The sequence below is a fragment of the Rasamsonia emersonii genome, assembly GCF_000968595.1.
Source record: "Rasamsonia emersonii CBS 393.64 chromosome Unknown ctg1118621759995, whole genome shotgun sequence".
Taxonomy (NCBI): domain Eukaryota; kingdom Fungi; phylum Ascomycota; class Eurotiomycetes; order Eurotiales; family Trichocomaceae; genus Rasamsonia; species Rasamsonia emersonii.
In genome coordinates, this window is record NW_013563292.1 from 1 (window position 1) to 11,967 (window position 11,967).

Below are 11,967 nucleotides of genomic sequence, written 5' to 3' on the forward strand. Positions count from 1 at the left end.
GTCTGGATGATACCGCTGTCTGCTATCTACTGTCTGTCTGCTATCTACTGTCTGCATCTACTATCTGTCTGCTATCACAGTCTGCTATCTATCTACTGTCTGTCTGCTGTCTGCTGTCTGTCTGCTATCTGTCTGCTGTCTGTTTATATCTAGATACAGTGGTTTGTCTTGCATTGTCGACTTTTGTTTGACCTGTATATAAAGATTGTGAATACATTTTCATATCATTACTTCAATTTCGTTTCCACTTCATTTGCAGGAAAATCCAGGTACACATACATACATTTCCGTACTAAAGATATGTAGAAGAATCCTGTATGGAGAGAGTGTTGGACATGCCGTATTAGATCTTAGCGAGGCGGAGGGTATTCATATTTTCCCTTTTCAGTAGTCCAATCACGGTATCTTATCAATCAAAACACGCTTATGATCATGAGTCAATGAGTGAATGACAACAAACAATAATTCCAATGTCCTCCTGCTTGCTATGTAAAGAGCTTCACCGCACAGGAACCTAACTAAATTTGCAGGTCGAGCAACAACAGCATACCGCACATACTTCTTCACCACTAATTTAATCATCGTCCACACGGAGTATATACACTACTACATGAACTCTATATATAGGGATAATTTGGTTGAAGAAGGAAATTCTAAGGCCTATGTGTATGGTATAGAATATCATATCTTTGCCCCTAAAAGCTATATACTGTATAGTAGCTTCACTTTTGTTAGATTTGAGAATCGCATCGCATACTCTGTACTCATCCTGCCGAAGCCTGCCCGACTGACCTGCCTTACCTGCCTTACCTGCCTTACCGGAAAAAAAAAAACAGAAATGGTATTTATTATGCGACCTGCTTTCTGGTTTCAGGATAGTTCATCTGATCGCATGTATGTATACAAACTACTCCAGCTAAGTAAGTGATGTATGTCTCTTATTCCTTCACCACGCAAAATGCAACAAAATGGAATGACCGACATATATTAAGGTGGTATTATTAGCAATATTAATTATACATACCATGGCTGTCACTGTCAGCTTGTCACATACTACCTTTATCACTAACTATATTAATAATTTGAGGGTATAGTGTAATTAAGGAGTAAGAATAATTATAGACTAAACACTGTATTGTTCATTCATTATCTTGTAGAACTAGAAGAGTAGCTAGACGAAGGGTACTAGTACTAGCAGAAGAAGTATGCCAACTTGGAGCACCAGTAATTAGCAAAGCTAGACAGAAGCTGTTGTTTGAGCAGCACCAGGTTAGTTTAATTAATTTCTTTTCTATGCTTCGGATGCAAGATGAAAGCAGACTGAAGACAATGGACGTATATACCAGCACAGGCACACGAGGATTGAGTGAGCGTAAACCTCAACTGACTGCAGAAGCGTTCTCAATATGCAACGACTTTTTGGTTTTAACTATGTACATGTATATAGGGAAACTAGAAGACTATCCTATTATGTATTTTTTTTTCACTATAAGCAATATATCTTACGTTATATAAATTAAGGCAATTATATAGATCTACCTGTCTTCATTTACCTACTCCGCTTGTATGTACAGTATGTACGGTACCAAAATGGTAGCTAGCAAAGGAGTGTTCTTTTATCTTTTTTAAATCTATACAGAGTGCTTGATTGTTTAGATTCCAAAAAGTAGTAGCCATAGGCACTATCTAATCGTGCTTGCTTATTAGATCCCTGAGGCCTTGGATAGATATTTGGCTCAGAACAAACAGGTGGCTGGTACAGGTATACGACAATAATAATGTGCCAGAACTATGGCTAGGGTTTGCGAAGAAAACAGTCCTGTATAGATAAGACAGCATTTTCGTGCATCTAGACGGTTCTTACCCATCTGTCATAGTGATGACTGCATTGTTTTCGCTCTCTACTAAATTTAACGACTACTCGTCATCCTCGACCAGTATGGATGCCACGAGAGTGCAGCCAATATAAAGACTCTATTTCTCATCCTGTCAGTCGAGTTCACGCCTGACACAAGCCCAACAACCTGCCGACGTGGCTATCCACTGAGGTGACCTAACTGACGAATCCAGATAGACGAGTACCGAGAAACCATCAGACTCCTCAAGGACATTGATGCGCCTCTCAAGCTTGTTATTGCGGGAATCACGACTTACAGCGGACATACCTCTCTTCCAGCCGAGGAAAGGCCACCTCTTGATCCGGACCTGTCGTGAAAGAATACAGAGATGGAAGCGAGGTGAGGCGACTCTTGGATGCAACAGCAACAAGCGTCGAGTATCTAGACGAAGATCTACCACTTCATCCTGGAGAATGGTATGATGCTAACGTCTATGCCAGCCATGGCCCTATCATTAGGGAACTGGGGATTCCAGTATCACCCCGAACACGGACACAGATTTGCTATCGAGAAGGGCGTCAACATTGTTGTTCCTGGCATCCTGGACTACACCGAATCCAGCCGAAGGGGATGCCAAATCTCTTTGGAGCGGTTGCTCAGCCCGCCACGGCTACATTGCTTGGGCATATCCACGAGGGCTGCGGCCCAAAGCTGGTTACTTGGCGCGACGTCACATTTTGCGGATATCGAGGCTGCTGTGCTGGGACAGTTACCATCAAGGAACCCTCAGGTGTTACGCGCCAGCCACTACAAGCGCACATCCTCGAAGGAACACAAAGATAGTCCGATGCAGAGGCGTGGTTGATCAGATCGAGCTGCGGGAGCTGACTAGCGTTGACTATTCTTCAGCTGACTGTGGGTATGTTCCTGTCCTGCGTGGCTTTTCCCCGAGAAAAAAAAATCCGCGTTGGGATCGATCAAGCAGTAAGGAGAATAAGTTCATAGGTGATCATACCGGGATCAAACTTTCTGTTCTAGCACGAGTCGGTCATCCTTGGTACCGAAGAGATGAGCATTCCGAATGCTCAAGCTTACCTAGGTAGGTATGGATCGATTACACTTCCTTTCCCATTCGGGATTTGAATAAAAGTCTGGATCTGGATCGGGGAAGATGGATCTCCATGTGAGAGGCCCCAGCCCCAGCCCCATCCACGACCTTGGGACGGTCCGTGAGCTTGTAGTCTTGCCGATCTGCAGTAGACCAGGGTACTCGGTGAGCTTGTTCAGCTCGCAGCCTCGCTTAAGGAGTGTGATATCATCGGGGCTTCCACATTCCAGCATTCCAGCACGGAGGAATAATGCCGTAGGTTCAAATTCAATTTTTCTGCAGTCAACATGTTAGGCGAGGGATCGACCTGAGATCGCTCTTCCTGCCATCGAGATCGGCGATCGAATCTAGTCGGTGGGACTGGACAGACCGCCTCGTTCGGTTCACTTGCACACATATTCCGTATTATTGACTTCAGCCAGTACTTAGCCTAAATCAGGAGTAAGTCAGCTCGGTTAATAGTATTCAACCATGTAGACCGTTCGTCGTCATCAAAGTTCAGGATTTCAATAGTTCCAACTTTGCTTCCCCCTTTTCTTCTCGGTGTACGATCCCGATCGCGTGGATCTGATGGTGATCGATCGATCGATTTTTGGGCAGAGCACGCGCGAGTGGGACCAATGGTCCATTAGTTAATTTGCTATACTCTGTAGAGTATACTCCGTACTGCAGTCTGCAGCAAGTCAAAAAGCTGCCTACCTAGCTAACTCCGGTAGGTTGGTGCGAGGGCGGCTCCGCTTTGGAATTTGGAATTCTTCCATCATCGAACGTTCCACCGATCGTCGATCTATCGGATCGGCCGACCAAAACAAAAACCTTGCGAATCAAGATTCATCGAACCACGCGATGCGATGCGATCGTCCCGATCCAATCGTCCGATTCGATTCGATCCAAGGTTGTACAGACGGGATGTAGATCTCGCTTGTACTGTAATTGTGACGGTGTATCCGGATTACATACTTGTAAGATACAGATGTTCGTATTGGTATTACTTACAGGTTATTTACATGGCAACAGCCTTACGCGATCCTGCCTAGTCATAGTTATACGATGAAGATGATGACAAATTTCGATGCATCTTGTAGCGAGGTACTTGGCTGGTTGTAGTTGACTATTACTGGATTTTTCTTTTCTTCCTTTCCATTCTTTCTCTGAGCCAATTATCAAGGGAGTCATTCATGTTGATAAATTGTTATATTCGATTCAGGGAATGAGGACTACAGACAGAAGTGTAAGCGCATCTACTGCATATTCCATCGAGAAATGAGGCGATACTGGGTCACTCTCCTTACGCACTGCCAGGATTAGAGGGTAAAATCAGCGATAAATAGGAGTGATCTGGTCGACTATCCAAGGAGTCCATACAGCAAGCGATCATTCCAGATACAGGTGAGGATAAAGCGAGAAGAGCATTTCTTATGCTTATGGATTAGTGACAGACGGCTATAGTCGTGGGAGGATTGGAGACATCAATGTTTGCATTCTAGTAGATGGATCTACATGAGAATATAAACAACTGCCAATGCGTACTTACTGTCGTCTGTTTCTCCTCTGTGAATTAGATAGCCGAGCTAGTCTACATGAATAATGGAGAGAATATTAATATTAATTGCCTGCCTGGCAGTTGTCAGGCAACATCGACTGCCCGCGCTAAGCCCTTCTGGGAGCGGCCTCGAACAGGCATCTCCCGACTCATCCTCCATCCAGATACTATGTTTCATTTTCTATGAAATATCTGGCAGTTGAGGCACCATGGCTCACCCATGTTTTTTCGACTCATACAGGCACTACAAACCAGAAATGTTTTTGCCCGAAGGTGCCTGCTAGGTTCCCGCCCAGCAGGCATCCTCCGGACGACATGACTCCGAACGTGGATGCCTGCGTATTGCTGCATCTAAAAACCCTTTTCTCCAGCTGCAATGGTTTCTTCTTCATTATCCTTTGAAAACAACTGTCCAAATTAATACCTGCTTCTCCTATCATGGCCTCATACGTGAACCTTCCGCCCTGCGGATGCTCGTATCTCCACGAAAACCGTTGGGGATACCTGCCCCAGGTTGACCTCGATGTCCATGCCACCATCTTGTCCTCTACATCCAGGACAAAGCTCTCCCAGACCTTCGTCAACCCCCGCTCAGATGCCATCAGGGAAGTGTCTTACACTTTTCCCATGTACGATGGCGTCAGCGTCGTGGGCTTCCGCTGCCGCATTGGCGATCGGATCCTCGACGGAGTGGTCAAGGACAAAGAGCAAGCCAAAGCCGATTTCGACGAGGCCGTCCGCCGGGGACAAGGTGCCGGCCTCCTCGAGCAATCCGTTGATGCTTCGGATGTCTTTCGCACCAAACTGGGCAACGTCCCCGCGAACGGCAGGGTGACGGTGGAAATCGTCTACGTCGGAGAGCTCAAGCAAGATGCGCAGACGAATGGCGTGCGATATGTCCTTCCAACCGTCGTGGCCCCTCGCTACGGGTATCAGAGCGACAGCAGCTTCGGGTCGAACGCATCGACAGGTGGCATCAAGATCACTCTCGACGTCTCGGTCGAAAAGGGCTCCGTCATCCGCGCCCTCCAATCTCCCAGTCATCCGTATCAGATGTTGCTTGGTCGCACGTCTACGATGCCTGAAGGTTCTTTCGAGCCCCATCATGCGTCAGCGACCACGTCCATCCGAGGTGACGTCCTGCTGGAGCGAGATTTCGTCATGCTCGTCAATGCCGAAGGCCAGGACACGCCCGTGGCCTTCCTCGAGACTCATCCCACGCTGCCGCATCAGAGGGCGCTGATGGCGTCCCTGTTGCCCAAGTTCAGCCTGCCGAATAACACGCCGGAGATTGTGTTTATCATCGACCGGAGTGGCAGCATGGCAGATAGAATAGAAACATTGAAATCAGCCCTCAGGGTCTTCTTGAAGTCGCTGCCAGTTGGCGTGATGTTCAACATCTGCTCATTTGGAAGTCACTTTTCTTTCTTATGGAGCCGCAGTAAGAGCTACAATGCCTCCAGCCTTGAGGAGGCTCTTCGCCACGTGGACACGATCGATGCTGACATGGGTGGTACGGAGATGTATCCGGCTGTCGAAGCGACTGTTGCCAACCGCTTGAAGGACATGGAGTTGGAAGTCCTCCTGCTCACAGACGGTGCAATTTGGGAGCAGAAAGCGCTTTTCTCTTTCATCAACCGAGCCGTGTCCGAGAACCCTATCCGATTTTTCAGTCTTGGAATTGGCGATGCAGCGTCACAAGCGCTCATCGAAGGGATTGCCAGGGCCGGAAATGGTTTCTCCCAGTCCGTTCTCGAGGATGAGGAGCTGGACAAGAAAGTGGTTCGCATGCTCAAAGGCGCTCTCACGCCTCATATCAACGATTACACGATCGAGTTTGAGTATAGCCAGGAAGAGCAGGACGACTTTGAGATCATCGAACAAGCGAACACGATTCCCTCGGTGGAATTACCATTCCGTGGGAAGGATGCTGTCGAAGACAAGCCAGAGGACAAGGGAAAGCAGCCGATATCTCTTTTCGACAGTGCCTACAAGGAACCAGAACTTGAGACTGCCGCTCCGGCTCCAGGCGACCGTTTCAAGAATCTGCCCCCGGTCAAGCCGCCGCAGCTGCTCCAGGTGCCGACCAAGATCTCATTGTATCCCCTCTTCCGGTCTACCATGTACATTCTCTTATCCCCAAAAGCCCACGAAAAGCCTCCTCAGACCCTGCTTGTCCGAGGCACTTCAAAGTATGGGCCACTGGAGCTGAGAATCCCGATTCAAGACGTTGGGACTGGCGAAACCATCCACCAACTCGCCGCGAGGAGAGCACTGGTGGAGCTGGAAGAACGCCGCGGGTGGATATCGAACGCCAGAGTCGGAGACGGTCGCCTCATCAAGGACGTGTACGACAGCAAATGGGAGGACATTGTTGCCCGCGAAGGAACGCGACTGGGAACCCGATTCCAGGTTGCCGGAGAGTGGACTTCATTTGTCGCGGTGGAGAGAGACAGCGAGGGAAACATCATCGGTGAAGGAACGATAGCAGAAGAAAAGCCGGCCGGTCCGGGTTGGGGAGACGTCAGACATTGTTCTTTCAGCTCTAGCCCTCCTTTCTCTCGTGGTGGGAGATCATTATCCGGTGCAACTGCCTCTGCTCAACCTGCTGCTTTCTTTGGCGGACCGCCGATGGCACGTCGCATGATGCATAGGACTGCAGGCTCCCGTCATGCTTCAGTGACTCCGTATAGGCCACCAGCTACTCGCGGTGGCTTTGGTCAGCTTACCAGATCAATACCTCATGAGGCACGAGGTGGAACTCGCCCGAGAGACAGGTTGTCAAGAGGCCTGGAGTCTTTCTCACCGGCCAAGAGTGAGAAAAACACTGCGCCCTCCAAACAAACCAAGCTCAACGACATAATCACGCTGCAGACATTCGAGGGATCCTGGGAGTGGACTCAGGATCTGCTTCATACAATCAACTTGGACCCTGATGACGTCGCGAAGAAAGTGCAGGAAGCCTTTGACGTCGCTGCGAGGAGAAAAGGCATCACACAGCCGATCAACCCGTTCGACAGTCGAAATTCCAAGGCGGTCCTTGCAACGACCTTGACGCTCATATTCCTGGAAAAGACAGCTGCCGACTTGAAGGACACCTGGGAGCTGATCGGCGACAAGGCAAGAAGCTGGATAAGTTCAACACTTGCCAGCATGGATGAGGGGTTTAGAACGGCGTTTGACGATGCGAAGGCGGCCTTTGAGAACTTCTTCTTCTAAGTGAGGCATGAATGATTCGGCCAACGGACATTGACACGGCTGTAGATTTACAACTTTTTTTTTCTTTCAAATAATCCCTTGCTTGTACTGATATATGCTTGGAAAATAGAAAGCCAGACTCATGATAATATTATTATTAATTCGTTGCTACAGTGTCTCTATTTGCAACTCCACCCTCGTATATGTCAAGCTGTCGAGTCCCCATTCTGAGGAACAGTATATTGAAGGTAGATAGTATCAATCCTGCACAATCGTCAATGTCAGCCATATCAATTCATGATCGATAAACAGAACCGGAACTGGTTCCTACCATCGTCCTTTCTTAAACCCCACCCCTTTCAACCTCCCCCTCTCCACAAAGCCCCTATTCTCGTACCACTTCCGCAAGCCTTCACCTCCATCCTTGCCCTCTTTCGTATCCAACGCCATGCAAGCGATGACATTACGAACGGGAACAGATACTGTGACCTCGGAGTCCGGATACCCCTCGTGTTCGCGCGCCAGGTGGCTTACGCCGTCGGTGGATATTTCTGTCGAGGTAATTCCGTCCTCATCATCACTACCACTACTAGCAGTAGGAGTGTTATGAGGATAAGGCCCCAGCATCGAGAGCAACGTAGTCAACAGCCTCGTCCCCAGACCGCGGCCCCTGTGCTCAGGATGCAAGAAGAGCGACAGCTCGACCGTGCCTCCGTACGAGATCATCGTCCCTCGAAAGGGCGAGAAGTAGGCGTATCCGAGAACAGTACCTGTCTTGTGGCTCTCATCGTCTTCGTCTTCGCCCTCTTCAACAGCGACCAGGTACGGCAGGCCGCGGCCGATGGTGTTTCCCCGGAACTTGGCAACCATCGCTTCCAGCGGAGGCGGGTTCTGTATGAACGTCAAGATGGTTTCGCGCACGTAGTGGCTGAAGATGGCGTGGACTTGGGGGATGTCGTCTTCTGTGGCATGGCGGATTTTGATGGTCATGTTGCCTTCCTTCTCTCGCTGGAATAGCAGTGTTTTCTGCTTGTGGAATTATTGTATGCTGTTCATATATGTGATGTGCGATCTATAGGATATACAAGCAAATGAATCAAGGAATTGAAAGGGCAGGATGGTATATATACGCTGGATGAATCATACTTGTTTATGTGGCTTCTCAGCGGCGTCTTAGGTGGAGATTATACGAGGTAAAAGAAATTAAAATAATGAAATTATATTAAAAAAGATCATTCTACCCAATCAAGACTGTTGACATGCTTTTTCACCAGATTCACATCCTACTGAAAAGACAGCCTTCTTACATGCTAGATTATGTGAACATGAGCATGAAAGACGTACTCAGCAGAAGAAGAGGACTTCTGCAGCAATTACATGCAGCATCACGCTAAGATAAGACAGTGTGGAATGACATCACGTGCTGCGGGGAGATGCCTCGATTGCGCTTCCCCACTTGAGCTCTGAAAGCATCACTGTTGATGTCAGACTCATGCAGTGTCTTCCACTGCCATCTTCTCTAGGACAGCCCGGAATGGAGCTATAATACTGTATGTATATGGTCTCTTTCTCTGCTGATTTGATCTCAATTTATTGGAATGATCTCTTGCTGAGCTTTTCATTTAGCCGGACATTGAGTGCAGCTATTCTACGCAGAATCTCGCACAAGTGACTATTCAAGTCCTTCACGACACCCAAATCTCTCACCATGTCTGCCTTGCGTCCTCTGTCAGAAATTCCCACTGTGTCTCGCCTGTACAGGCTCAAGTGGCTTGTCCCAGCGAAGTCTGCCATTGTCACTACGCCATCGCAAGCATTGAACAACATCGTGTCTCACATACGCTATGACATCACACGCCTGGAGGTCGACTGCATTGTCAATGCAGCAAACTCGTCTCTCCTCGGTGGTGGTGGTGTCGACGGCGCCATTCATCGCGCTGCAGGTCCTGGGCTCCTCAGTGAGTGCCGGACCCTGAAGGGCTGCGATACAGGTGATGCCAAGATCACGGGCGCCTACAATCTGCCATGCAAGAAAGTAGTGCATACTGTTGGCCCTGTGTACGACGTGGAGAAGGAGAAGGAGGAGGGTAGACAGGAGGTCCTGCTGCGCAGCTGCTACCGCCGCAGCCTTCAGCTCGCTGTGGAAAATGGAATGAAATCGATCGCTTTCTCGGCGATCAGCACCGGCGTCTACGGATACCCGAGCGACGAGGCAGCTCGTGCTGCTATCGATGAAGTCCGCAAGTTTCTCACCGAGGGCGACAACGTCGGCAAGCTGGAACGCGTCATCTTCTGCAGCTTCATGCCAAAGGACGTGAATGCGTACCAGGAGATTCTTCCGTATGTTCTATCTACATCTTCGTTTCTCAGGATGCGCAATTCGCTAACAGACTATAGCGAGTACTTCCCTCCCACCGAAGACGACCTCGCAGCCGCTAATGCTGAGAACCCCACGGAGAAGAACGAGGGTGAGTAAAATTTCTGATCAGAAAGATGACGCTTGAAGCGAGATACATGTAGTACATCGCTCAATGAAGGAGAATGAAAACAGATGAGATATTCAATCAGAGTGACAGCAGATACACTTTGAAGAGTGAAGATGATTGGGAGGAAGTGTCCAGCGAGAACGGGGGGGACCTGGACGAAGAGCCTGTGGAGGTCGACAAAGCTGCCTCGGTGACAGACGTCCAGAGCATGCAATCGAGTAGCGTTGACTTTCACGAGCTATCCTCCTCTGAAACCGAGCTGAAGGCATGAACAGCATCACGCAACTACAATGCATTGTTACAGCACGGAGTTCGAATACTTTAGGGGCGTTTGAGTTGTCAGCTCATCGGCGTATTTTTTTTTAGATTGATGTTACCCTCGACTGACGTTCTTTCCTGTATTAGGCATTATAGGCAAATTATAGGCAATAGAAATTATCTCTTCAAAAAAGAGAAAAAAGAATAAATGAATAAATTAAATTTTCTAATGTTGTTCAATTCTACTCCGTACTGATTGTTGGTGTTTTATCTCCAGTGCAAACGCTGCAAACAAGCTCAACTCCATTTCCGCAAAACTTCCGATATGCGCAGTTCGATAACTATCATACGACCTCATCACAACATACATCTAGTGACTTAGACTGTGACTGGACTGGCAGTATCTTCAATTGATGACATACCAATTATATATTTAGTGAAAGTTATTCTGCTCTGTCTCAGTCCAGTCCAGTCCAGTCAGTCCAGTCTACGTGATGGCTCCTCCGACTTCCGATTCGAAACAACCCCCGGATCGACCTGCTTCTTCTTCTTCTTCGCGAGCGCCGGGATTGTTGAGGCCGAGGGTGCTGGCGCCTGAGCTGGCGAAGCTCTGGTCGAGGAGTATTCCTTCTTCTTCGATTCCTTCCTCGGTGAATGCTACGACAACGACGCCATCTTCCGCAAACACCGCATCTACATCTACACCTCCTTCGTCAACGACAACAAGATCTTCCTCTTTCCTGCACCGCTTCCGCACCCGCTACTCCGCCCTCCCCTTGCCCGTGCGCCGCACCGTTCGCGTCCTGCGCTTCCTCGCCCCCATCGTGCCCGTCGGCATCTTCTTCTCGGAACACGTCCTGCAAGTGATGTGGGTGCGCGGGCCGTCCATGACGCCCTACCTAAACGAGGACTACGCCGAGATGCAGACGCGCAGCGACATGGTGCTGGTGAACATGTGGCCGTGGGGGTCGGGCTGGCCGTGGGAGCGCCGAAGACGGCTTGAACGGGGGATGGTGGTTACGTTTCGGTAGGAACAAAACAAAAAAACCATGGTGATTGATGCTGTCGCTGACGACTTTGATGATGATATTTAGGTCTCCAGCAAACCCCTCCCACATCGCCATCAAGCGCGTCATCGCCCTCCCCGGCGACCGCGTCATCACCCGCGAACCCTGCCCCAAACCCTCGCAGATCGTCCCCTACAACCACGTCTGGCTCGAAGGCGATGTGGAGGATCCGCGCAAGTCGCTCGACAGCAACACCTATGGGCCTGTCAGCATCAGTCTGATCACGGGGCGTGTTATCGCCGTGCTGTGGCCGCGCATGCGTCTGCTGAAATGGTGGGAGTGGGATAGGGATGACGGCAGCGAGGAAGGGGACGGTCCCGGCGGATACCGGAAGTCGGTTAGGGAGAGGGTCTTGAAAAATGCTGTTAAGTTGGAGAGGCCGGCTTTGGAGTAGAGCTGTAAGCGTCTATGCCATGGCCATGGTCATTGTTTACAAGACACAGAGAGAGGGAAGAACTTGGACATTTTT

General features: G+C 49.2%; 4 protein-coding genes across 4 annotated transcripts; 3 read left to right on the forward strand and 1 right to left on the reverse strand.

Annotated features, from left to right (window-relative positions):
• Window positions 1-4,927: 4,927 nt before the first annotated feature.
• On the forward strand, window positions 4,928-7,708 carry T310_1609 (von Willebrand domain-containing protein; the record flags this gene model as incomplete). The annotated part of the gene is made up of 1 exon (XM_013475482.1): window positions 4,928-7,708. The coding sequence occupies one exon, from the start codon at window positions 4,928-4,930 to the stop codon at window positions 7,706-7,708; it is 2,781 nt and encodes a 926-aa protein (XP_013330936.1).
• Window positions 7,709-7,893: 185 nt separating this feature from the next.
• Window positions 7,894-8,677, reverse strand: T310_1610 (GNAT family N-acetyltransferase; the record flags this gene model as incomplete). Its single annotated transcript, XM_013475483.1, has 2 exons — window positions 7,894-7,951; window positions 8,019-8,677. 2 exons carry the CDS (start codon window positions 8,675-8,677, stop codon window positions 7,894-7,896), a joined length of 717 nt encoding a protein of 238 aa, XP_013330937.1.
• A 718-nt stretch (window positions 8,678-9,395) lies between these two features.
• Window positions 9,396-10,444, forward strand: T310_1611 (LRP16 family protein; the record flags this gene model as incomplete). Its single annotated transcript, XM_013475484.1, has 3 exons — window positions 9,396-10,027; window positions 10,085-10,155; window positions 10,239-10,444. 3 exons carry the CDS (start codon window positions 9,396-9,398, stop codon window positions 10,442-10,444), a joined length of 909 nt encoding a protein of 302 aa, XP_013330938.1.
• Window positions 10,445-10,925: 481 nt separating this feature from the next.
• Window positions 10,926-11,892, forward strand: T310_1612 (Signal peptidase I; the record flags this gene model as incomplete). The annotated part of the gene is made up of 2 exons (XM_013475485.1): window positions 10,926-11,458; window positions 11,526-11,892. 2 exons carry the CDS (start codon window positions 10,926-10,928, stop codon window positions 11,890-11,892), a joined length of 900 nt encoding a protein of 299 aa, XP_013330939.1.
• Between the last annotated feature and the right edge of the window lie 75 nt (window positions 11,893-11,967).